Source organism: Pinus tabuliformis, chromosome 4_1, assembly GCF_031772625.1.
Source record: "Pinus tabuliformis cultivar Carrire ecotype Pingquan chromosome 4_1, CPIR1, whole genome shotgun sequence".
Taxonomy (NCBI): Eukaryota; Viridiplantae; Streptophyta; class Pinopsida; order Pinales; family Pinaceae; genus Pinus; species Pinus tabuliformis.
Genome location: NC_142303.1, coordinates 557,542,630 through 557,568,609, shown reverse-complemented (window position 1 = coordinate 557,568,609; position 25,980 = coordinate 557,542,630). Strand labels below are relative to the sequence as shown.

At 38.1% G+C, this 25,980-nt stretch overlaps 1 protein-coding gene across 1 annotated transcript; it reads left to right on the top strand.

Moving 5' to 3' along the window:
• The first annotated feature begins 1,443 nt into the window (after window positions 1–1,443).
• Window positions 1,444–4,955, top strand: LOC149177066 (putative LRR receptor-like serine/threonine-protein kinase At3g47570). The gene is made up of 2 exons (XM_089423273.1): window positions 1,444–4,146; window positions 4,248–4,955. The coding sequence occupies exons 1-2, from the start codon at window positions 3,018–3,020 to the stop codon at window positions 4,721–4,723; spliced, it is 1,605 nt and encodes a 534-aa protein (XP_089279399.1). The 5' UTR covers window positions 1,444–3,017; the 3' UTR covers window positions 4,724–4,955.
• The last annotated feature ends 21,025 nt before the right edge of the window (window positions 4,956–25,980 follow it).

Below are 25,980 nucleotides of genomic sequence, written 5' to 3'. Positions count from 1 at the left end.
GTCTTTTAAAACCACCCCCTCCTAGGTGGCCAAGTCCTCCGAGTGTCCTTCCTGAATGATCCGTTGTTGGATTTCCCGCATGTTGTTTTCCAACCTTGCTTTCTCCTGATGGATGTTGCCGAAGTCCTTGCGATTCCACTCCTTGATTTTCCCTTTTAGTTCCTTTAATTTGAGTTGGAAGGTTTCCATTAAGTTCCTACCCATGACTCTGATTTCTTTCCACCAGGCTTCTAGTTTGGCCAAGAAGTTCGGCCTTTCCAGCCAAAAGGACTCAAACTGGAAGGGGCAATTTCTTGGGGCCATCCGCAAATTGATCTCCAAACAAATGGGTCAATGATTCGACCCTAGATATGGAAGGATCAAAGCTTGAGAAAAGAGATCATGTTGAAGGATGTTATGAGAAATAAGAAAGCGATCCAGGCGTGAAGCAATCTAATGCTTCCCTCCCTGCTAGTTGTTCCATGTGTAGGAACCGTTCACAAAGTCCACTTCCTCCACACCCAGATCCTTGATTGTCTCCTGGAAAGATAGCGAGATTGGGTCCAATCGTCTAACTCCTCCTTTCATTTCTCCTGGGGCCTTGATCAAGTTGAATTCCCCTGGTATAATCTTTTAGGTACCTCAGATTTCTTAAGAAACCCATCTTTTCAGCTGGCAAAGTCGGGCCATAGACCCCAGCAAGCCATATTTTTCTGCAGAGCCAATGCATTGAAACTCCCCTTAGAGGGTATTGTGGGAGGCTATCCAACATTGGAAGGAAATGACTTTGGAATTCCAAAGGATTCTCAACCCACTTGTACAACCCCTTGCATCCAGTGCCATACATTCCGCCGAGGGCCAACTTTTACGAGTTATTTTGTTAAGATTGTCCCCGATTACTTTTGTTTCCTGGAAAACTATAATGTTCAATTTATCTTTTTGGATTTGATCTTTCAAGTATGGAGTTGAGGCCTCTTATGTTCCAAGAGACTAACTTCATTGAAGAATGGACATTGGCTTGTCTTTAGTCGACCAAAATTGCCCCTGCTTCCCGGATAACCTCGCTGGTGGTTGGCAGCCCTTTGTCCCTTAAAAAGAACATACGTCGGTCTTTCGTGTTCGGAAAACTCTCTCATGCGAAATAAGTTTTCCAACCACATTTCAGAGTTTTCAAATTGACATCGTAATCACTACTTGCGGGCTATGGACCGCTTTCGGTTGATGTCATCGAAGTACTTCAAAGGTGACGGAATCTCCTTTATGAACTCTGAATCCTTTCTCGGTAAGCAGGTCGTACTGAATTGTGTGTTGGCATTTGTGGTACAGCAGCTGTTGAATAGGACGCTCGATATTGCCTCACACTGGAGTTCAAGTCGATATATATACATGCCAACAAACTCCCACCAAAATAGTTTTCTGACCCTTTGTTATGCTTGTAAAGCCTATTCTCTTGCTGAGGTGATGGAGATCTGGTACATTCCTTCTCTCTCCGTTTGCAGTATGAAAATGCTTCTTTTACTTGTTTATTTGTTTCTCGTTGCCATTCCCTTTGGATTGGCCACAGTTAGATTATCTAATCTTTCCCATGCTCATCTAAGCAACACTTCCGACCAGGAGGCTGTGCTTGGATTCGTGTCTGCAATGACGACGTATGATCCTTCCCAATCCTTACCCACTAACTGGAAACCAAATGTTTCAGTCTGCGAGTGGACAAGTATCACATGCAGTGGGCACAGAGTGGTGTCCCTAAATGTTTCGGGCATGGGACTAGAGGGTACAATCTCTCCTCTTCTTGGCAATCTCTCGTTTCTCGTAAGACTCGACCTTAGCAATAACAGCTTTCATGGCCCCATACCCTATCAATTGGGAAACCTCTTTCGTTTACATGACCTTTTCCTCAATATGAATCAATTCCAAGGTTCCATTCCACCCACCCTGGGTGGATGTCGTAGTTTAACGACCTTGAATTTTACCAAAAATAATCTAAGAGGAAACATTCCCTCAGAACTGTGTGTTCTCTCCAAATTACAAAACTATGACTTAGGACACAACCATTTGTCAGGTACAATTCCCGCCTGCTTGGGAAACATGTCTTCTTTGGTCTTTGTAAGTTTTGCAAATAACAACCTTCATGGCCTCCTTCCTTCCGATTTGGGTATGCTAAGTCTCCTCTCCAAATTCATTGTTTGGAATAACAGTCTTACAGGGCAAATCCCTTCTTCCTTTTCAAATTGCACAAATCTCCAAATTTTGGCTTTAAGTGACAACCATTTGACTGGACACATTCCATCGGAATTGTGTACAAGGCACACCCAATTGATGGAATTATATCTGCACGGTAATCATTTGAGTGGAAGCATTCCCCCTACCTTGTTCAATTGTACGAAGCTTCAAGTCATCGTATTCGGGAAAAACCAGCTCAGCGGGGTAGTGCCCATGGGGCTGGGCAAGTTGACGCAACTCCGGCGGCTTCACTTGGGGTATAATCAACTGATTAGTGGCAGCACCACGAGCTTGCCCTTTCTTGCTGCTCTAACCAACTGTTCCTCCCTACGAGAACTCGATTTATACTCTAATAATCTCACTGGACATTTTTCTTCTTCTATTGGCCAGCTCTCTAAAACCATTAGTATGCTATACTTGGGTTACAATCATTTAACAGGCGAAATACCTACACAGATTGGAAATCTAACTAGTTTAACGTACCTTGACTTGGCGGAGAATCATTTTACCGGAGCAATTCCTTCTTCACTTAATAGGCTTCAAAGGTTGGAGAGGTTATATCTGGGTTCCAACAATCTAAAAGGAAACATTCCGATGGAAATCGGCGAACTCAAATCCCTTGGGCTCCTATCTGCTGGGGGAAACACTCTCACTGGAAGAATCCCGAATCCGTTGGCTACCTCCAGCAGCTAGAATGTCTGAATCTCAAAAATAACCAGTTATCAGGTACTATACCTGCAACTTTAGGGAAATGTGTGAAGTTGCTACTTTTAGACCTATCATATAACAGGCTCAGGGGGACCATACCTCTGGAGATGGGAGGTCTTGTAAATTTGGCTATGGGTTTCAAGATTTCAAACAATTTATTAGAAGGCACAATACCTTTGGGACTAAGCAAAATGAGTATGGTTCAAGATGTAGATCTTTCTTGCAATGCACTTGAAGGTTTTATTCCAGCTTTCCTCAGTGAGCTTCAAAATCTTCATTCCATAAATTTCTCTTCCAATAATTTGTCAGGTGAAATACCTATGTCTTTGGAGAAACTCAAAGCTCTCTCTTACTTAAATTTTTCTTTCAATAAGTTATCAGGCGAAGTCCCTAAAGGTGGAATTTTCAAAAGGCTTGATGCCACTGCATTTATGGGAAATGTTGGTTTGTGTGGAAGTTGGGTAGGTTTGTCAACCTGTTCTGCTAATGAACATAAAAGTCTCTTTCATTTCAAAAGAGTAATGATAGGTGTTGGAGCAGTTATCGCTATTGTTCTATGCTGTTTGTTTCTGCGTATTTTGTGGAGACTAAATCATGGGAGACTATTGGGTGCATGGTCCTTGAATGTGGGGCAGGGTGTGTGGTCTTTGAATGTGGGGCACCAAAGAATTTCATACAGGGAACTTGTTACTGCAACTGATGAATTTAGTGACTCCAACTTGTTAGGAGTGGGTAGTTTTGGGAAAGTTTATAAAGGTGTTTTGAATGATGGCACAATTATTGCAGTCAAGGTTCTTAATTTGGAAAATGAAGGAGCAAAAAAGAGTTTTGACAAAGAGTGCAATGTTTTGAGCAGAGTCCGACACAGGAATTTGATTAAAATCATAACCTGCTATTCAGATTTGGACTTCAAAGCTTTGATTTTTCCATTCATGGCAAGCGGAAGCTTAGAAAATTGGTTATATCCCAATGATGAAAAAGATTCGAGTGATTTGACTTTGATTCAAAGGTTGAATATAGCAATAGACATTGCAAATGGTGTGGCTTATCTCCATCATCATTGTTTCATGCAAGTGATTCACTGTGATTTAAAACCCAGCAATGTGCTTCTTGGAGAAGATCTCACAGCATATTTAATAGACTTTGGAATTGCTACTATGTGTTTTGCAAATTCTGAGGAATCAGCTTCCATTTCTACACATGCTCTCAAAGGATCCATAGGCTACATTCCCCCAGGTATAATTCAAAGTGGATAGCGTATTAAACCTTTTCTTTTAGTTTTCTATTTTGTTTAAAATTGTGAATAATACAAGTTAATTGAAATTGTGAAAATGCAGAATATGGGCTAGGAGGACAAGTCACAACAAAAGGTGATGTTTACAGCTATGGAATAGTGCTATTAGAGATGCTCACAAAGAAAAAACCAACCCATAACTTGTTTATGGAAGGAATGGACTTGAAAACATGGACCAGTAGTGGTTTTCCAAATCAACTGGAAGAAGTGGTAGATAGCAGTCTGTTGAATAATAGTGCCACAACTAAAACTGAAGAAGATAAGACTCTGATGTGTCTCGGTCAACTCATAAGGGTGGGTTTGTCATGCACACAACAATCTCCTCAAAAACGGCCGAATATGATGGAGATTGTGGGAGCTTTGGAAAGCATTCGAGATACTTTTCTTGATACTCAAAGGTCAAATTTTAGTCAAATATCATTTCAGGGATTGCTGAGCAGCTCAAATTTGATCAGTGGGGCTGGTACAAGTACTGCCACCAGCAGCAATGTTGGCAACAGTGAAAGTTCAATATTTTAATGTATTGTAAATATCTGTGTAACAGTGGTGGTAACAGTCAAAGTTCAGCATTCCATTTCATTGTATATATGTGTAGCTAAAACAGGAAATACTGTTAGTCTGTTAATTCCATGTAATCTATTACTTGTCTAGTATGATTTTGAGTAAGGTTTAGAGTAAACTATTCTACTTATTCCAATTTGCTTGAAAAGCTGGTCATTCCTTCTTTTTACTTTGTTTTATATAAAAAGTTTTCAACGGTTCATCATTGGCCTATGCTTGTCTCATTGCTTATGGAGTGCCTACCAAGGATTATAAATTTTTTATTATCATGCTGGAACTCATTAGATTTGTGTAATAAGTCTGACCATAACATGAAAGTACCTTCCTCTCTGGCAACATCCGATCGGCAACTCGAATGAGTTACTGATCATTAGGCTGAGTCAATTGCTGCAGATAGTGTAAAGTGATAAGTTCCTTTATAATGTAATTGAATCATGCTTATATTGTAATTATGTAAACCAAATGCTGGGTGAGATTATTATTCCCGATATAATATATTATATTTTTGATATGAATGAACTCAGTCATATGGTAAGTTTACAAGAGGGTGTTGCAAGTTTCAAGTTGTTTTACGAGCCTTCATATATAATAGAGGTTATGTCGAATTTTAGTTTATTTTTATTATTTGTATACGAGAAGGTGACTTCATTTTTAAGTTGTTTTAATGTTTTGAATGAGGGAAAAATTGGAAAAAAATATAATAGTGTAAAAGATTATATTTTAGGTTTAATTAATTAATGAAGTTTATATCAGAAGGTTTAAAATAAAAAATAAATAAAAGTAATACATTATTTAGTATTAGAAGTTAATATATTAAAAATATGTAGATATTTGAGAATTAGAGGGAGAGAGATTATGTTTAAAATTAATATACAAGAATGAAGTGATACTTTTAACATATTAGAAATATCTCGATTTTGGAGGATAGGAAGATAATATTTAGAATAAGGTATTGACGTAGATGTGTAGGGTAAATTTAATAAGTTGCTTTATAATAGATTGGTCCACATTTATGAAAATTCATGTTGATGTATTCTCCCATCAATCTAAGGTCCTAGGAGATCAAAAGTTTCATTACAAATCATGTGCAAATCACTAATATATTAAAAATATACTTGGTGGAAGGACTTCGTAATGAATCCCCATTGGGTAGAAGCAAATAAAGGGTCATAGTTATATGGACTTGTAACTTTTAGAAACGATTTTTCTTCATTGATGGAGTGTGATGTAAGCACTAATATATTGATAACTCAATCGTCAACCTCTCTACGATCAATGTCTTTCCTTGGGTGCTTCATTGGAAAAAGAGAAGAAGAGGTATGGTTTGGGTAATTTGGGTCTTTTTGACCTCATTTATTGATAGAAAACAATTAATGTTATTGGAATATCCATATTACTCTATAATCAATTCATTCATATAAAATAAGAAAGGAGAAAAAGGGAGTAGTGCATAAGTTTGCATAACCATCATCCAAGGCTTATAAGAGTTACGTCTTCTTATCATACTAGGAGTAGAAATGAATAGGACATTCAAAATGTCATAAAAAACATGGACATATAAAATATCTAGTTAAAATATAGGTCATTCATTACAATGGTATATTGGGATGGAGGTTCACAAAAAGATTTTAAGAGATGTTTTTTAATAAAAAACATGGACACTTAAGATATCTATCTAAAGAAGAGGTCATTTATTACAATGGTATATCGGGATGAAGGTTTAGAAAAAAGGTTTTAAGAGATATTTTTTAACATCTAGTGAAATTGAGGGTGTTCTTTAATATTGCACAAATGCATGTTGTTTGTACTAGGTTCATTGTGTAAACCACCCATAAGTGTCACAGGATACAATATTGAAATTACAATGTTACAAGAAAAATGGTTAGTTTGATGAATCAAATGAAAAAAACAATCCAATATTAGTTATATACATAACGCTACTAATACCAACATAAATCCATTTTAACTTTGAATCTCTCATGCCTTAAAGGGATCATATCCTTCGAAGTGCAATCCTTTCTTCAAGCTTTACACTCTAGAAAAACAAGATGATATAACGTCATCATTCAAATAAATTTCCTAGAATAAAACCCAAGTGTAGAAATTGAACTATGTCATATAACTACTACAAATTATAAGAAAATTGTGAAAAGATCACATGAACCCCAAGTTTGGATTACAACTTCTTTTATTACTTCTTCATCAAGGTTGGATAGTAACTTTGTTGCAACATTTATTTTTCCTTTTATAAATATAATAAATGGTAAAATACTTATTTTAAGAGGGTATGCTAGCGTGTGATATCATTGGTCACTAACAAGAAACCCAAGAAACCTAAAGATCTATATTTTAAAGGCGAAAAACTCCTGCAACAAAATGAAGAAGTATAAGTAAATCAACATATATGATATTTTCTGAGTTTTGACTTCTGTGATCCATATTAATAATAACAAAATCTTTCAGAAAAAATCACATAGGAGTAATATCGTCGACGTGTTTTGAACCATCCAGTGTGGTTCATCTTCAGGACAAGATGAACCACACTGGATGGTTCGAAACGCGTCAACGATATTACTCCTATGTGATTTTTTCCGAAATATTTTGTTATCATATATATGATATTCATAACATGCTTTCAAATACACCAATGGTTAGGTAGAAAGATAATGATTGCAGTGAAAGACATTGATAAAAATGTTTATTAGATAACTCATTTTTTTTCAGTATCATTGTAGAATCTATAACAACCTTTAAGAGAGTTGCTCACAAAAATTATTATATCAAGATTCACTACAAATAATTTTACAATAAAATGAACTATAAAAAATAAAGTTTTAATAAATATTATGTTTTAGCAATTTCTTATTTCAAATTATTTTGTTAATATATTTTTATTTTTTCGTTTAAGTTATTAAACTAATACCATTTTCAAAAATTCCATAATAAACATAGGATTGCATTGTTAAATAAAATGAAAACCACACAATTGTAACTAGCTAAGTGTCTTTACCTCCTAAGAACAAGATAATATGTTTCAAAATTATCTTAAATTTTTTAATCTCATTGTATTAAAGTTTTTATAATAAACTATTTTGTGAAATCATTTTTTTTTCCAAAATTTGGAAAAAAAAAAAAAATTAGAAAGACTTATCATTTTTTTCGAAATTTTTGACATAGCGGAAGGCGTGTTCCCCAAAATTTAAATCAAAATTGCCCATACCTTAATTCATTTTGTTTACCTACGAACTATGTTGGTGCAACATTTTATAAGCTCGAACCCAAATTCTCCACGACTCTTTTGCCCGTTATAAACTTTTTTTTTTTTAACAACGTGGTGAATCGGTAACTGCGAGGCTTAATGTAAGGGAGACCTAGGATCAACCCTCATAGCTGCCACTATAACACTAGGTGTACATATAAGAACCTGCAAGCCATATATACTGAATTCTTATGATGCTGAGACTCACGAATAAGGGGAGTCTACTCCTTGAGTTGCACATCATAACATGACACTATACTCAATGAGATTTGAATAGTGGCCTCGCAGGTTTCCACCCAATGAACCCAACCGTCAAACCACACATCACTGTATTTTCCCGTTATAAACTTAACATAATACAAAAAAAAATTGCGAGGTATTTTGGCGGTCAAGAGTGAGGACCTCCTACTATTCTTCCCTTTATCCAAAAATCCGTTCGACTGCTTGCCCACTAGCATCCACACCGACTTCTTTGGTGGATCCCGCCCAAGAAAAGGTCGGGACCTACAACAAGGTTATGGTCAACCTCCTTTTTTTTGCACACTTAACTATTGCTGAAGGCCTTACTTCCTCATTTATTCACTTTTCCAACACGATTTCCCATTTTTTTTGTAGTTTACATTGAATTGCAATGCTTGGAGATGGGTGATTTCTCAACTCCCTATGCTTAACTCGAATAGGGGTTTCCAATTTCCTTATTGCATGGATGTTTTCCACTCCTCGTAGTCATCAATATATATGCAATCAATAAGAACATGGGAATCGACTAGAGAAAGACTAGATTTCCATTTCACCTCAAACAATAAGTGTTTACAGAAATTCCTAATGATCTTAGTACTCGAGTCCTCTCGACTCATGACCCTGGACCTTTTCAAAAAAGCTTAATTTCATCATTGGTGGAGTCTTGGAGAATTGCACTAATCGTAAACGGAAACTTCAACTCACATTCATAGGGGAACTCAAATTGGAGAGAACGAGCTTTTTTCTATTACTTCAAAAGAAATATATATACATAGAGGATTTAAGTGGAACTCACTGCCTAGAAATTCACTGAGCTCACCTCTCGAGGCCTCTCTAACTCTCCACCTCTACCTACCTTCTATTTTGCTTCCTACAAATAAATAATCATAATAAACTATTTACAAGAGAAGATTCCCAACAGTCAGTGAGAGCAACTCTACCAACAAGGTCTCACACCTAGCCTATTCTAGAATATGTCCCAATGAACAGGGAAACCTAAACACATTAAATAGTCTACACATGTCCCTCTACTAACTCCCAACTCTTTGATTATGACTTGTTACATTTGGAAAATGCCTGATTGGCCCAAATCAATGAACATACTAAAAACATGGATCATGGCTTCTTCTAGAAGCAGGACACTTCTTTTTACATGAAATCCGCTACTTCTAAATATTACAATTACAAATTGAAGGAAATTTCAGGATTCTTTTCGGTTCTAAAGAAAATGAATTTCAGAGGGGTGATGCCCCTGTATCATACTTCCTCGGAAAAAACAATAACATGACCTCCTGGTCATAATTTTCCAATTTATTTCTCCTCCTGGATACCACATAAAGTGTTGTTTCTATTCCCAAGCTTGGTTCCATTGTGGTTTTGGTATAGCTACTAATTTTCCAGAGTCTCATACTTCATGCTCCCTATGGTCTTGGGCTTGTTTTAGATGTTTTTTTGCTTCATTAGGGTCCCAAACCTTACCTTGTTGTGATATGTTCACATAATTAGTTTTTCGTTAACTGTTGCCCTTTTGAATTAGCCACAATATTGTTCTTCTAAAATCCTACAACTTAAAGTTATACCAAGGTGAATTAAAAATATTAAAACAATTACAATCCCACTCCAGGCATTCCCTATATGTTATGCCTTGTGCCTCCATCATTTTTATGGTCTTATGTCTCCACTTCAGACGGTCTTGTGCACCAATCTCCAATTCCATAATTTGTTTAACTACAAAATTCACAATACATAGTTCTTCTGCCATTTTCATTGTCCATCTGTCATTGGACTAAATTATTCACCTTCAAAAGAAATCATCTCCTTGCTTGACATATAAACATGAAACTAGCTCCACACATGTTGTGTTACAAAAAATCCCCCTTGAACTCTTGGATCTTGCCAACTTCCATTTTTTAAATTTTCACCTTCCCAAACAATCCTTTGATCTTCACTTCCTCTTGTTATGATGACAAAATTCAGTAGGATATTGCATATTTATATCCCCTTTAGTCCTCTAGTGTGACGATGCTTTGTACAAGGGCTGCAACAATTTCCTCATATATTTCTTCATTTATCTCCAAGGTAGATGATTTTAATATCAAGTCTTCTGTTGGCTCCATGGAATTTCTAGAATTTTCATTTCTAGTGATACCTGCACACATATCAAAATTGTTACAATTTTTTTTTCCCCTCCCTGGTTTCCCTTGGTAAGTTCACAGTGTTTTGTCTCATCATAAAAATGAGTTTCTCCTCTCTTTGTTTCCACTGCAAATGCATGGTTCTCCATTTCCTCAAGCAAATGAGTTCATCTTTCAACCCTTTCTTCATCCTTGGCAACTCCTTGAATGAGACTCTTGTCAATATTCCACATAACAACTGACCATTCTGTATAAACATCCTCATTATTGCTCCAAATATGCTTTGGTAAGCTCTTCCTTGAGGTACTTCTGTGTACCCTTCTTCAAAACCATCTTCATAAAAATGTTTTCCTCTCTTCCCACTTATACAAGAGAATAATGTCTTCTCCTTCTTCCTAACACTTTCATGGCTATATTCTCATTCTTGGATTATTTTGGATTTACTTGGATTAACCAATATACATTGGCCTGAGTGCTTCTGACCAACTATTCTCCCATCATCTTTACATAGATCCAGTCCACATCTGTAAAACATGTGGTTTCCTTTCTTTTCCCAATTTCAATATGTCTTCAACCCATGAAAAAACTTCTTTAAAAAAATCCATAACATATTCAATAAGAGACGACACACCCAACCAAATATACCTCTAAGGGTACTCCTCCTCTCACATACTTGAAGAGTTTAGCCTGAGCTCCTTCATGGACTTCTTCCATGCTATCTTCATGAGCTAACTCTACATCTCCTTCCCCTATGAAAACTCCTTGAGACTATAAATGATCTTCTAATTCAAATTCCTCCCATTGTTATTAGTCAACATAACTAAGCTTCTCTTGAGATTTTTCATTCTTTAGAACTTATGGCACTTGTTCAGCTTCATGACACTCAGTACCTGCAAACTCAAACTCATGAAAAACATTAGGTAGAAATATATCAATTTCTTCCTCCTCACCTGATGTTGTTGAAATTATTTCCTTGTGATGAACTAAACACATCATAATTTCATCAACAAAATCATCCTCTCCTAGGATTTGTCCTTGCTTTGGTTAACAAAAGTGAACTTTCACTCCTCCATTTTCAGCAAATCTAAGTTTTTCTTTCACTAATGAAGTACTTCGTTTGTGGTTCAGCATCATTTGCAATAGAGGCCACTTCATTCGTTTTCCTCCTTTTCAATATATAACCATCTCTTTAGGCTTCTTTGAGAAAGTTTATCTTCTTGTTCTCCCTTTGGACAATTTATCCATGCCTTTGATTTGTAATATCCTTTAATGGTTGCTCATATTCCTTACTTACAAAACTTGCATCCACACATAATTTGTTAGCCTTGAAAATACAAGCTTCTATGACCTCATTATCTGTCACCTACTCCTCCATTAGACTTTCCACAAGTCCCTTCTCCTTATCTTCAAAGAGTGATACTCCTTTTGATTCACAATAATGAATTGTCCCTTCTTTAGGCTCAATTTCCCTGAGATTTTCTTCTTCCAGTTGTGCACTCAATAGGTGCTTTATCTTCTTCCCACGATTTATGGATTTAAGGATTTTTCTCTTAAAACTCTTCAGTATGACAGATAATTTGAACCTCCCCTTAGGTTCTATCTCTCCCTCTAGTATTCTGTTTCTACTAGGATCTTCACTAAATTGAACCTCTCCTTTAGCTAAACCATCTCTTTATCAAATTCCTCCTTGCTTAATTACATCCTCATGCCATTTCTATTGGCATCCTTCTCCCTCTATTGTTGCTTTTACTCGATCCTTCATCATGACCAACAATGGTCACCTCCTTATTCTTTTGCATGAGCTTCTCGTGAGCTACAACCTAGCCTTGTAACAAGCCCCACCTCACTTGTTACTTGATTACCTCACCTCCGCTTAGCTATTGGTGTCCCACCTAGTTCCCTCCTTTGGAACCTCTTCCGCACTCTTTGCTTCTCTCTAGCTATTGCACCTACTACTCACCTCTTGAGAACTTTTTCTTGTTATCTTTCCCTTGAGGACTCTCTTTGTCCCCTTTTTAGATGCAATCCTTCTACTGCAAAACGTTTCTTCCATAGCCTTAGAGAATTCTATTCGTTCTCTCCTCAAAGATTATAATCGCTACTACCAATTTATTATCAAATAAAATTCAAAGACCAGATTTACCTCCTTTAACATTGGAGCTTTTCACCTCTTTATCACATGTACTCTACTCCCAAATCCACTCTAACAATTTTTCTTCAATTCTCTGTGTTTCTCTTCATTTTTCGAGTGTAATTTCCTATGTATTCCCTACCACCAAAATTCCTTATTGTCTCAACTCATTCCTTCTCCTTGTGAAATTTATACGGATCATTTGGGACTGTTCCATCCCACCTCCAATCTTCAATCTCTCAATTTTTCTTCAATATTTATTTCATGAACAGAGACACTATCAATTATAAATCATAAAATTCATTAACTTCTTGGGTTTTGCTAAAAATCTACACAATATTCTTTCTTCCCCTATCTTTGGCAATCTTTGTTCATTGGTTGCAATCTCCCTTTATATGTTAATGCTCAAGAAAGAGCTTCGCCTCTAATACCACTTGACGCAGAAGAAGCACCTATAAAGTCACGTTCCCTAAATTTTAATGAAAACCCCCCAACCTTAATTCACTTTTTTTACTCGCGAACTATGGTGGTGTGACTCTTTGGGTTACATAATTAAACTTGAACCCAAATTCTTGACGACTCTTTTTCCCTTTATAAACTTAACTCAATACAAAAGAATATAAATTGTGGGATCTTCTGGTAGTTGGGAGTCAGTACCTCCCTCTATTCTTCCCTTTATCCAAAGCTCCAACCAACTTTGGTCGACTATGGGCCCACTTACATCCGCATTGACTTCTTTGGTGGGTCCTGTTTGAGTCAGGGGTCGGGACCTACAACAAGGTTGGCTTAGGGATCCTTTTTTTTTGACACTCGACTTTTTCTAAAGGCTTGAATTCCTCTTTTATTCACAATTTGAACACAATTTTCCGTTTTTTTCATAGTTTCCATTGAACCGCGATGCTTGGAGATGGGTGATTTCAAATTTCCTTAATGTAGGGATATTGTCCACTCCTCATAGTCATCAATAAATATGTAATCAACAAGAACACAGGAACTGACTTGAGAAAGCCTAGATTTCCATTTGACCTCAAACAATAAACATTTACATAAATTCCTAATGAGATCACTACTTGAGTCCTCTCAACTCACGCTTCCGGACCTTTTTGGCAAAGCCTAATTTCATCATTGGTGGGGTCTTGGAGAATTACACTAACCATAAACAAAAACTTCAACTCACATTCACAAAGGAACTCAAATTGGAGAGAGCAGGTTTTTTTTATTACTTTAGAAGAAATATATATACATAGAGGATTTCATTGGGACTCACTGCCCAGAAATTATCTGAGCTCACCTCTTGGGGCCTCTCTAACTCTATGCATCTACCTACCTTCTATTATGCTTCCTACAAAAAAAATAGTCATAAGAACATATTTACCTGAAAAGATTCCTAGTAATCAGTGAGGGGTTCTGCTAGTGAGGTTTCACACCTAGCCTATTCTAGAATCTGTCCCAACAAAAAGGGACACCTAAACACATTATATAATCTACACATGTCCCTCTACTAAGTCCCAAATATTTGACTGTGACTGATTACAATTGGAAAAGGTCTGATTGGCCCAAATCATACAAAAAACTAACAAACATAGATAATGGATTCTTCTAGAAGTAGGACACTTGTTTTTACATGAAATTCACTACTTCTAAATATTACAATTACAAATTGAGGGAAATTTCATAATTCTTTTTCGGTTCTAAAGAAGTTGAATTTCATAGGGGGGTCCATAGTTTCAATTTTTTTCTTTTTTTGAAATACTATGTTTACTTAGATAAATTTTTAATTTAAATATGAGATAATTTTTTTGTCAATAAACACACTTATTTTGGAATAGTGGTTTTGAAGTTTTCATTCTTTAAATAATAAAAAACATGTGCATGTTTTAGATTTTATTTGTCTAGACTATTCTTAGTCGTATACATATGATTTAAGGAATTGAATTAAGAATTTCTGATTTTTTTTCTGAGTTTCAAATTGTCTGAATTTATTCATCCACCTCATTGTTGAACTCCTCCACCTCTATCCATCTATTTCCTTGATTTAGCATTCTCACAACTATGTGGTCTATTTTTCATACAGGATCCCTCTAGACGTGATTGTAATTGATTATGTCCTTAATTTCACAAACATAAATTAACATAATTTATTTGAATTCACATCTTAATGTTGGTTCTCTGTGAATTCTAATTGGGTTATGAACAAAAACTATCAAAGGAATCTGAGGGGGTGTTGAGGGAGCAAGGTTGGGGTGACTAACCCTAGTTCAAGCCTCCATTTTCATTGCCTCCATGGGTTTGTTTTATTTCCTTTTAGGAGCTGATATGGTTCGTGGTTTCTTTGGTGATGTGCTAGATGAGTCTAAAAATGCCAATGTCTAATAAGGAGTTATTTTTCTTAGTGTTGTCTCTCTGTTGTGTCATAGTCTGACCACTATGGAAAAGTTGAGGGGGTGGAGGTTTGGGCGTCCGATCTTCTGCTTGACTCTCTACTTCGTGCCTTTATTTCCAGGCTTTTTGACGCCATCATTTGGAGTGGGCTTTTTTGCGATGAGTTTAGGTATTTTGGGTGATCTCTTTCCTTGTAGTGGCTCATGCTCTTCTAGTGTCACTGCTGTCGTCTCTGGTCTAGGTTCTGCTCTGGTATTTTTGGATGTGTCGCACTTTAGCCTCTTCTCATCACATTTCAGGTTTCTTCCAGTGATCAACGCCTCATTTTCACTACAAGGCCTCTATTGTGGGCTCTCGTTGGGATTTGCAGCTTTCTTCCTAAGCCCTACTTATGGGTCTCTTGCTAGGAGGCTACTTGTTTTTGGGCCTTATGTCATGGGTCACTCGATTATTTTTTGTTCTTTTTGTGATTTTTTATGTGTCAGCTAACTTTTGTATTGTTTTTCCACTCCCTATTTGGGATGTTTGCTGGCTTGTATGCCCTGACATTTTTTTTTCTCCTATTTCGTTTTTTTGAGGGGGTACTTGCCCTAGATTTTTATTTGGTCTAGTATGGGTGCCTTTATTTTATTGTTTCTCTTTGCTCTGTGGTCTAGGGACTATTGTACCAGGGTTTCATTCCCTACTCCTTTTTAATAATGACAACAATTATTATGTAAAAATGTTTTATACGTTAATTAGACGATTGTATAATGATAGTAAGTTATGTAACGATGTCTTCCTATTAAAATGTTGTGGCCGGAGAGGCATATTATGATCTAGAGAGTCATTATGACCTTGATTAATAAAGAATCCAAATCCCTTTCCCCGTGAAGGTTTCATTGACACACTTTCAAGGGCTTACCATATAAAAAATTGTGTCTTTGTGTATGCATTTAGTTTCCTATTTTGTGCATGTTTTTATTTCTTTATTAATTATTTAGATGCTCAAAAAACCAACAAGTAGTATCAGAGTGATACGTTTGTGAGGGTCATGAGGTAAAGAGAAATTAAAGGTCATTTCCAAGAGAAGTCTTTAAGTCTGTCGAAATTTTCAGAGGGTATTTTGTTTGTAGAGAAACTTTCCACCATTTTCTAAGCCCAGAAATCACAAGCAGTCGCCACAAGGTGAAGTCCATCGAAAGTCGTAGTGGAGATGCCTTTTCTTGGAACTAATGAACCTATTTCAAAGTCAAGTTGTTATGGAAGCCCACACAGGAGTATCTGAGGTCAAGTAGGTCTCGTAGAGCCACATCAACGAGTCCAAACATCATAAATAATATTTTATTTCAAGCAGCCATTTTGACCATGAGCATCCACCAGATTATAAAGAAGCATGTTGACGGTGCTGGAAATACGTCAACCAAGGGGTCTCCCTAGTGTAAAGTCTAAATCATACCTCACACCCTTTAGAGTAGGAGCCCCATTTAGAGTATCGACCCAACCACCATAACTCTAAGGGTTGCCTTAGCTACAATGAATAACATAAGAGAGTATGCATATAACCTTTGAAATCAACGAGTAAGTTGACATTGTGAAACACCAATTTCAATGTGTAAAAGGAGACTTTCACGAGAGGGAAATAAGTGTGATTCTCTAGAGAAAATTAGTACTATCCTAAGAGAGGCACGCGAGAGCAAGGAAAGTTTCATTAATTATCTAACGAAATAGTTCACAAAGACACAACAAACATTAAAGAAAATACAACACACGTTCAACAAGATAGGTATTAGATCCAATGAAGAAGTTCAATTTCTTTGGTACACATGAACATAATATATACCACAAACATCTAAAGAATAATCTTACAATATTCATGATACATCCATGAAAATTTGTTGGCTCAACGATATTCTGATGATCAAGTGAAAGATCCAAGTACATAGTTATAATGGCGAGCCACTAGCTCCAATAGTGGAACATTAAGTCACTTCTTGCTTCTCCAAAGAATGATCTTCTCTCCTATGCTAAGCTAGGGAAGTCAATGTTAGCTCTCCAAAGTCTAAGGCTCCTCAAAAATCGCTTTGCTTGAGTTATGAGGGTGTATTTATAACAAAAGGAATGATCTTTCATACCCCCCTGACCCTTGAGCTTCCCTCATGACTCTTGGTCTTCCAAGTGACCCTTGAAGTTCTACAAGACTCTTGGACTTTTCCTAGAGACTATTTTTTCCACATGTGACTTTTCAAATTCCACATGTGACTCTTGCACTTCTACAAATTTACATTTTTTTCATTTTTGGAAAAACATAATGACATTCCACATAATGTGGAAAAACCCATCGACACATATGACATTATGATGACATTTGTACAAGCCATAACTTGGAACTGATGACATGGAACTTCTTGATGATGTGGCATTGCCAAGCTACTCTTCTTGTTCATTTGACTTGATATCTTCATGATTGATATTGCATGTGCTCCATCTTCATCTTCCACAAGGCTGATTGACATGGAGTCCTTATGTGATCTTGATATTTAATATTATGTCATGATCTTGTGTCCCTCCATATTCTTTCTTGATGATCTCTTCATGGTTGCTGCTTCACCGGTTTCTTTTTGCATGATCTCCTAAGCATCCTCCTTCAACATCATCCTATCATATCAATATTTGGTACCTGCAGATGGAACTCACACATGACAGGATGGCATCAGTCTGGAAATCTGCAGTCTAAATTTCTTTATGCAATTCATTGATTGGAACTGAGACTTAGTGTTGTATAGAGGAGAAGGCTTAGGGATTGCATAGTGCGTAGTTCCAGGAGGTAGGAGAGATGGTCTGGTGACTATGAGTGTGCAATGCACAGTATCTGGGGGTCAGAGAAGGAATATTGTGCAAATGAGGGAGTTCAGGAGACATCAGTAAGGGCTTGCTCAATTAAACTATGCAATGCAAGGTTATGGGAGATAGGGAAACACAATTGGGAAATTTATTGAGACAATGATGAAGGCTTGCTCACATAGTTGTGAAATGTGTAGTTCTAGGGGGTCAATGAATAAGGATTGTGTAGTTGAGCAATTCAAAGAGGGAGATAGGAAGGGCTTTCTCACTGTGATTACACAGTGTAAAATTTTGAGATGCCAATGACTGTGTAGTTAGGAAACTCAATGAGACAAGAAGGCCTAACTATTGTTTGAAACTGTGTAGTGCACAATGAAAGGGTGTCTGTAGAGAATAATTGTGCAGTTTCTAAGGGCAATAGGCAAAACTGGGCATTGTGACTACGTAGTGTGCATGATCCAAGTGGATATTGGTGGCCACCCACCTATTCCAACTAGGCCCCCCAGTTAGTTTCATATGTTTTCTTGTTCATTTCAGCATTTACTATTTTTAGCAGTTTTTCAGGTCCTGAACTTCCAGAGCAGTTTTGACCCCTAAATGGCGTTTCTTAGGGTCTGCAGCAAGCTCATAGTCATAGGCAAGGGCCTGCTATGAAACTTGTAGTACTTGGTGAGACCTTTCCAACAAGGTATCATACGTGCCAAACGGAGATAATATGACCAAGTTACAACCTCGAGAAGTTGGTTGCCCAACTAACCCCAACGGGCCCACAAACTCTTGGTGTTACATGGGTTTTGGTTGTTTAGGGTTTTCTCTTGTTTTACAATAATAAATAGGCCCTTGAACCTCATTGCAACATAGTTCAAAGGCATGTAGCCACCACATATTTCTCAGAGATAAGATACCACCGCCCGAGCTATCTTATTTCCATTATGTTTGTAAGCATAGTTCAGTATTTTGCCATTAATGAAATTAAGTGTTTTTCTACTGCATCTTTATGTTTATGATTGTATCTATAAGTTTTTTCATTCCTGTTTAAGTTTGGATCAGTAGTATCAGAGTGGTCTACTCTTTCTCTGTTTTTCTTTGCATGTCCCCAATGAGGTCAGGGTATAAGGAGTTAGGGCTTGATCTGGTTGAACCATTGCAAGATCAACCTCACAAAACCTGATGACCTCCCATGGCAAAAGAAAATAAAGACGAGGGGGTAGGAGATCCTTTCAAAATGTTGCTCAAGGAAACCCTTGAGTGACAGAGGGACGCGATGTTGGATATCTTTTCCCAAATCCTTTGACGGTTACCCACAGATGATGCACCTTCATCCAACAACCACTCTAGAGGTGCCACTCCTTTTAAGGTACAATTTAACTTTGATATTCCCATATTTGAAGGCCTGATAGATGCAGACGCCATAGATAAATGGTTAAATCTATTGGAAGGATATTTTTCAGTTCATGACTTTTACAATCAAGAAAAGATTACTTTTGGACTTCTCAAAGCCAACCCACATGTCAAGGACTGGTGGGAAACCTACTGTGAAAAAAAGGACGAGAGTGAACCCTCATTGTTTTCAGCTGCACCCACTTGGAATTCTTTCCGAGACGCTATCAAAGAACAATATTACCCTGTCGGGAGCTATGAAGACAAATACATAAAGTGGACCACGCTACGATAGGGAAGGGATGAAGATGTGCCAAAGTTCACAAATATTTTCCATACCCTTCGCACGAAGTTGGGTATTGAGGATACTGAGCGACATTTGGTGCTCAAGTACAACGACTGTCTACGCAAGTACATCCAGGATGAGATGGAGTTCCAGGACATTTCGTTGCTCGACATGACGTATTAGTACGTTGTCAAGATTGAGAAGAAGTTTAAATAGAAGAAGCGGGACTTTGGATCTGCTAATCTAAATAAAGGAAAAGGCACCCCCAAACCATAGTACAGAGGACTAAACCAAGGTGGGGCTACCCAGAACAGCCCGCCGAAGCTGCAAGTAAAGAACAACACCATGAAGATGAAGAAGGAAACGGGAAAATGGTGTGAGTTCCATAATATCTCCACTCACGATACAAGTGAGTGTCATGCCAAGCAGTCATTGGTGGCCGAGCTGAAGGCTTCCGAATCAGACGCAGATTTCGACTCTCAATCAAAGCCCGATAAGGGAACGAACAAAGTGAAGCAGATCATTGACGCATAGCCTAGTGCCACTGTGGCTACCACCAAGATCTAGAATATTGAGCCTGAAGATCCAGAGGAGGGGGAACACTTCTTCCACTCATAGATGTGGGTGAAGGGTTCTCTGTTGCAGTTCATTGTCGACAGCGGGAGCTAAAAGATCCTCATTTCAGCAGAGGTCATGAAGTGTTTGGGCCTAAAGACTACATCACATCCACAACCATACACCATGAGGTGGCTTCACCAAGGATGAAATCTTCATGTCAGCCAACAGTGTTGCCTTCCCTACAACATCAAGCCCTACACGGATGAGGTACTGTGTGACGTTGCTCCTCTTGAAGTTTGTGATGTATTGTTAAGAAAACCATACTTATGGAAGCAACATGTTGTATATGAGTCTAGAACTCACTTATTGATTATGAATTTGGCTAATAAGTTGTACAGGATACTGCAGGTAGCCACACCTATTGCCATCTCTTTAATCACTGCAAAGAAATGCAGTAAGATCATTTCCCATACCAATTTTTTTTTCCTTATGATTCACCCCTATAGCAAGAAGAAGGTTGTGGCCACGGCTTCCAGGTAGGGCTCCTCTACACAACAACAACATATGGACAAGGTCATGGAGGAGTATAGGGATATTTTTGCCTCACCCACAGGGGTACCTCTACACTGTCAGGTTAAGCACTCTATTGATCTGACCTCGAGAATGCCATTTCCCAATGAACCGATCTACCGTCGCTCTTTACTAGAGAACGATGAGATCAAGGGGAAGATTCAGGAACTATTGCAGAAAGGTCAAGCCAAGCTCATTATGTTGTGGGAGCCTGATTGTATTGGTACAGAAGAAGGATGGGACCTAGAGGCAATGTATTAACTATCAAGCGCTAAACAAGATCACTGTCCGGAATAGGTACCCAATCTCGTAGATTGACGACCTTCTGGACCAACTCAAAGGGGCCAAATATTTCAACAAGATTGACTTGAAGTCGGGTTATCACCAGGTGCCTATCGAATCCTTTGATGTGTGGAACACTGCCTTCAAATCCAAGGAGGGCCTTTTCGAATGGTTGGTTGTGTCGTTTGAATTGACAAACGCCCCTGCAAACATCATGAGACTGATGGATGACATCTTGTGACCCTTCACCAATGCATTCATGGTGGTGTATTTATATGTCGTCTTGATCTTCAGCCAGAGTTGGGAAGAGCACCTCCACCATATTCGACAAGTCCTTCAAACCCTGCAAAAACACAAGTTGTGTGCTAACTTGGAGAAATGCACCTTTGGCTTGACTCAGGTTCAATATTTGGGATACATAATTGATAAGCAAGGTGTACATGTGGACCCATCCAAGATACAAGGCATTCAGTATTTCTACCATAGGTTCATGTTGGGGTTCTCTCATATCACTTGGCCTTTAAGTCAAGTCACCAAGGGCGAAGCGAAAGCAATTTCTTTTTGTCAGAAACCCAACAAAAAGCATTGTCCGAGTTGAAGAATCACCTTTGTTCTGCACGAATACTCACATTACGAGACCAACAACAACCATTCAAGATTGAGACAGATGCCAACTCTGACTATGCTATTGGCATTGTTCTTACTCAGCATGGGCATCCAGTGGCTTACCACAGTGATACACTTTCAGACACAGTCCAAAAGTACCCCACTTACGATAAAGAAATTTATTCCATTGTGTAAGCCTGTCAGCAATGGAAGCATTACACTCTGGGGAAGGAAACGGTCACCCACACAGACCACTGACCTCTACAGTTCATACAGACACAAGGGAAGTTGCAAAACGATCACCATCAGAAGTGGTCCACCTATATGCAACAATTCCATTTGAACATTAAGTATAAGAAGGAAAACACCAATAACATCATTGAATACCTTAGTCGACCACCGGTCATGGCACTAATCACTATGCTCAACTCCTATGGGCTTGAGACATCGAGGTGGCCACATCTTTACAAGAGAAATCCAGAATTCGATAGCATATACTAGACACTCCTGGAAGGGAAGCAAGTTCCAAATTCTCACCTTCAGGATGCACTGTTATGCCACCTAGGACACATTTGTGTTCCTTCAAGTGAGCATACCAAGATGATTTTGGAGGCGCACTAGAGCCAGTTCATTGGACATTTCAGAGTAGAGACAACATTTGCAGTATTACAAAAGTATTTTTATTGGCTGAAACTTCATCAGGATGTTGGGAAGTACATGAGATCCTGCATTGCCTGCGTCATTGCCAAATCAACCATCAAGAAGCAAGCCCTATACTCTCCTCTACCTACTCCTAGCCAGACTTGGGAATCTATCACCATGGATTACATGTCGGGCCTTCCTTCTATTAAGCACGATAACAATTACATTTTCGTGGTCATCAACAGATTCTCTAAGATGGCCATCATTGCGGATTGGAAGAAGAGTATCATAGTAGAGGCCACTTCTAAGCTCTTCTTTGAGCCAGTGTGGGTACAATTTGGGATCCCATAGTCTATTATCACAGATCGATACAACAGATTCCTGAGTGCATTTTGGTCAAGTCTCTGGTCGATGTTGGATGCAAAAATGACTAAGTCTATGACTTTCCATCCCCAAACTGACGACCAAATAGACGTTGTCAATAGGATGATCATACAAATTCTGCACATGTACAACTTGAAGCATCCACGCACGTGGGATGAAAGTATCCCCTATGTACAACACATCTATAATAGAGCTCTCCAGAGCTCAACAAGACACAACCCCTTTCAGGTACGGCTGGGATTTCAACAATTATGCCCCATTGATCTGGCCATACCATGTGCAACCACTCAGGTAGATTTGGATCACGTTCAGTCTGAAGCTGAACGGGCTAAAAAATTCATTGAGTGCATTCAACACATCTACTAATAGGTCGATGATATATTGGATAAAGCCAATGCTAAGTATGACCAATGCCATGATTAGCATCGAGTGTCGCACAAGTTCTAAGTGGGCGACAAAAATTGGCTACATTTGCAGAAGAAGTGACTTGCTGGACCCCATCATAAGCTTCGCCCACTCTGATATGGGCCATACACCATCACCAAAGTCATCGGTAAGAATGCCTTTCAGCTCAACATCCCACTATTCCTTGGTCTGCACCCAATGTTAAATGTAGATCGTCTTTGTCCATACTTTCCACCATGGTTGGACACATTTGACATTGCATAACAAGTCACACCAACAAAGATCAACCCAAAATGAATGGAACATTCAAAAACGGATCAGATCATGGACACATAGTTCAATATCACTCGCCAACAGGGGATAAAATTATATCAAGTTGTCAAAGCAGGCCAACTCCTTCACCAAGGCAAGTGGTTCACTAGGGACCAGGTGATTGGCCTCATCATTGGGCAATTATATGGGCCTTAATTCACCTCCTAGCTTAGTAAAACCAACTTTTATCACAACTTATTGCATGTCTTGATTACATTTTGTTTATGAGATGAGTTAGAGTTGGATATTATGCCTAGTGGACTAATATGCATTGGATGCATGATTGAAGGAGAAAATCAAGGAATGTTTGCAAATAATAAGGTTAAAACTCAAATGGGACAAGGGAGATGGATTGTAGGAGGTAAATCCTCCTCATTTACTTATCCCCCATTTGAATATTCCTCCATCCATCACACCAGCTCGAAGTGCAAGCAACCAAGCCATGAGGATTAGAAGGCAGTCGAGCAACTGAGAGACAAAGAGCTAGTTTATCTCGATTTCGGCACTCAAGCATCCCTGATTTTAAGGAAGTTGTTAGGGACTTCAATTATATAATTAGAGAGGCCTAGAGCCTCATTAGGATTTAGATTTTGGTTGTAAAACTCTAAGCTATTTTCGAGCTCCAAACTTGTGAAAGTTTTATTGATGTAATTTTTCGTTTTGGTAATAAGAATGAGTCTCGTTTTGAGCCATCACTGAGTTAACTCAGAGGGCTAAAGCTCTTGGGTTAGGGCCCAACCCTAGTAGCCAAGGCTTCTCTTTCTTGTATATGTATGTTTAGTGTAGTTTCATAGCTTCATTGTTAATTTTCTGTTAGATGCATTTCCGTTGCAAGTAGTGTAGATTGGATTGGTTGTTTATTACTTTGATTCCATTTGTGCCTTACTTCAGTATCGGGTTAGCGGGGATAAAAGGAGAACCATAAGGTTATCAGCAGGTGTCTCAGCCTCACTTCCTCCCTCTGGTATCATGACTTGAGGAAGGGACCCTTAAGCAGCCCCAAAAACACAGATTTCTATTTCTTTTATGAGCTTTGGAGTTTGTTGTCTTTAAATTAGTATTTGGTCAATTTCCAAGGTAGGACTCCATTATCATATTTTTCATCTTCAGTTTTGCAGTAGATCTCATCCATGCTTTCATTCATTTCAACAACTTTCCTCATGCATGATGTAGGCAGTTAGTTCATTAATTCCACTTTTCTAGTTTATGAGAATGTTTCTTGTTTACATAGCTTTTTGGAAGATATACATGTTTTATGTAGAGAAGGTGCTTCAAGAGGAGACTAAGACTTCATAGCCAGAAGCCACCTTCCACTCCATCCACCTTAGCCATCCCTTTTGTTCACCATCACCTTCACTAGTTTCATCATTTTTCATAGAAATTCTTCCAAGCACATTGAGCGAATCCAACCATCTCTTATCTTTGTGGTTGACTTCTGAGTGATCCTAGACCTTCTCCCACTCCATTCCACCCATCAACACCTTTCCTAAGCCTTCCATCACCTCCAACACCTCACATTTTTCTCTAGGCTGTATCCTGTAGGTTTACAGGGAATCTTGTAGGTTTCTAGTACATCCTGTAGGTTTTCCCGAAATGGCCTGTTTGAGGCCGAATTGATGGAAAACCTCTAGGAAGTCACAAAAAGCCTCCCAAAGGTCTCCCACACCATCCAATCATCTCCTAACCCTTCCAGCCATCCTCAAACATCCTTAATTCACCTGCCACATCACCAGAAGAAATTGGTTTGCATACTTGATTTTGCATGACAAGACAAACAAACAAAAACAGATTTAGTTCAGTCTCTTTACTTGCACATTAGTGATGTTTGATGCTTCTTAATTCTATAACTTAGATAGTAGCATTTGGTTCATGTTGATTTAGAATTTCTACAAAGCATAGTTTCTTAGCAATTAATTAGGAAATGGTATGATTTAGCATTGAATTTTGGTCTTCTCCATTATTGCAGTAGAGTAGCTCTCTCTTAGAGTAGATTTACCTTTCTTCCATCAAGAAATCAAGATTATTCTAACTCCATAGAAGTCTGGCTTGAAATCCCCAGTGGTCTCTCGCCAGTTGAATAGTGACAACAAGCAGAACCATCAGTATACAACACTATCACCTCCAAGTTTGTATGAACCCTGGGTTGATAAAGTAAAGCTGGTAGCCTAGGAATTGCAGCATTCTTGCTGCAATACTGGCGCTCATCACTTTTTGGCACCGTTGCCGAGGAGGTATTTGAATAAAATGTGATCACTGCTTTCTTTTCTTCTATTTTTTGTCTCCAATATTCTACCATTAGTTTATTTTTGCAAAAGTAATTTAGTTGTTTCCTTTTTTTCCCATTTTTCATTTTTTGCTTTCCTTTCCATTTTGCAAGCAAGATTTCAATTCAGCAAGTAGCCTTTTCATTAAGTCGGTAGTTTTCATTCAATCAGCAATTTCAATTCTGCAAAGTACTTTCCAAGTTTGAAAAAAGAAGCCACAAAACCAAACCATAAATATTTCCTTTCATGTCTTGTAGGAATAGGGATAACTTACGGAAATTTTTTCTAAATGCCCCCATTGCATCAAACAACCAACCTTCCGTCTTCTTCAGTGGCTGTGAACTGGAGGAACCCTTAGGTGAGCAACCTTACATATTTGAAGAACCTACAAGGGAAGAAGAAGAAGAAGAATCCATTCCTACTAAACCAACGACTGAAAACAGAAATGATAGAGGGAATAGAGAGAGAGTTGAGGGTGCCTTCCCATCATGGAAACCAATGGGGACACTAAGATGAAAAATATAAGCCCCTCTGCCTACCTCATTTCCATGGCTTG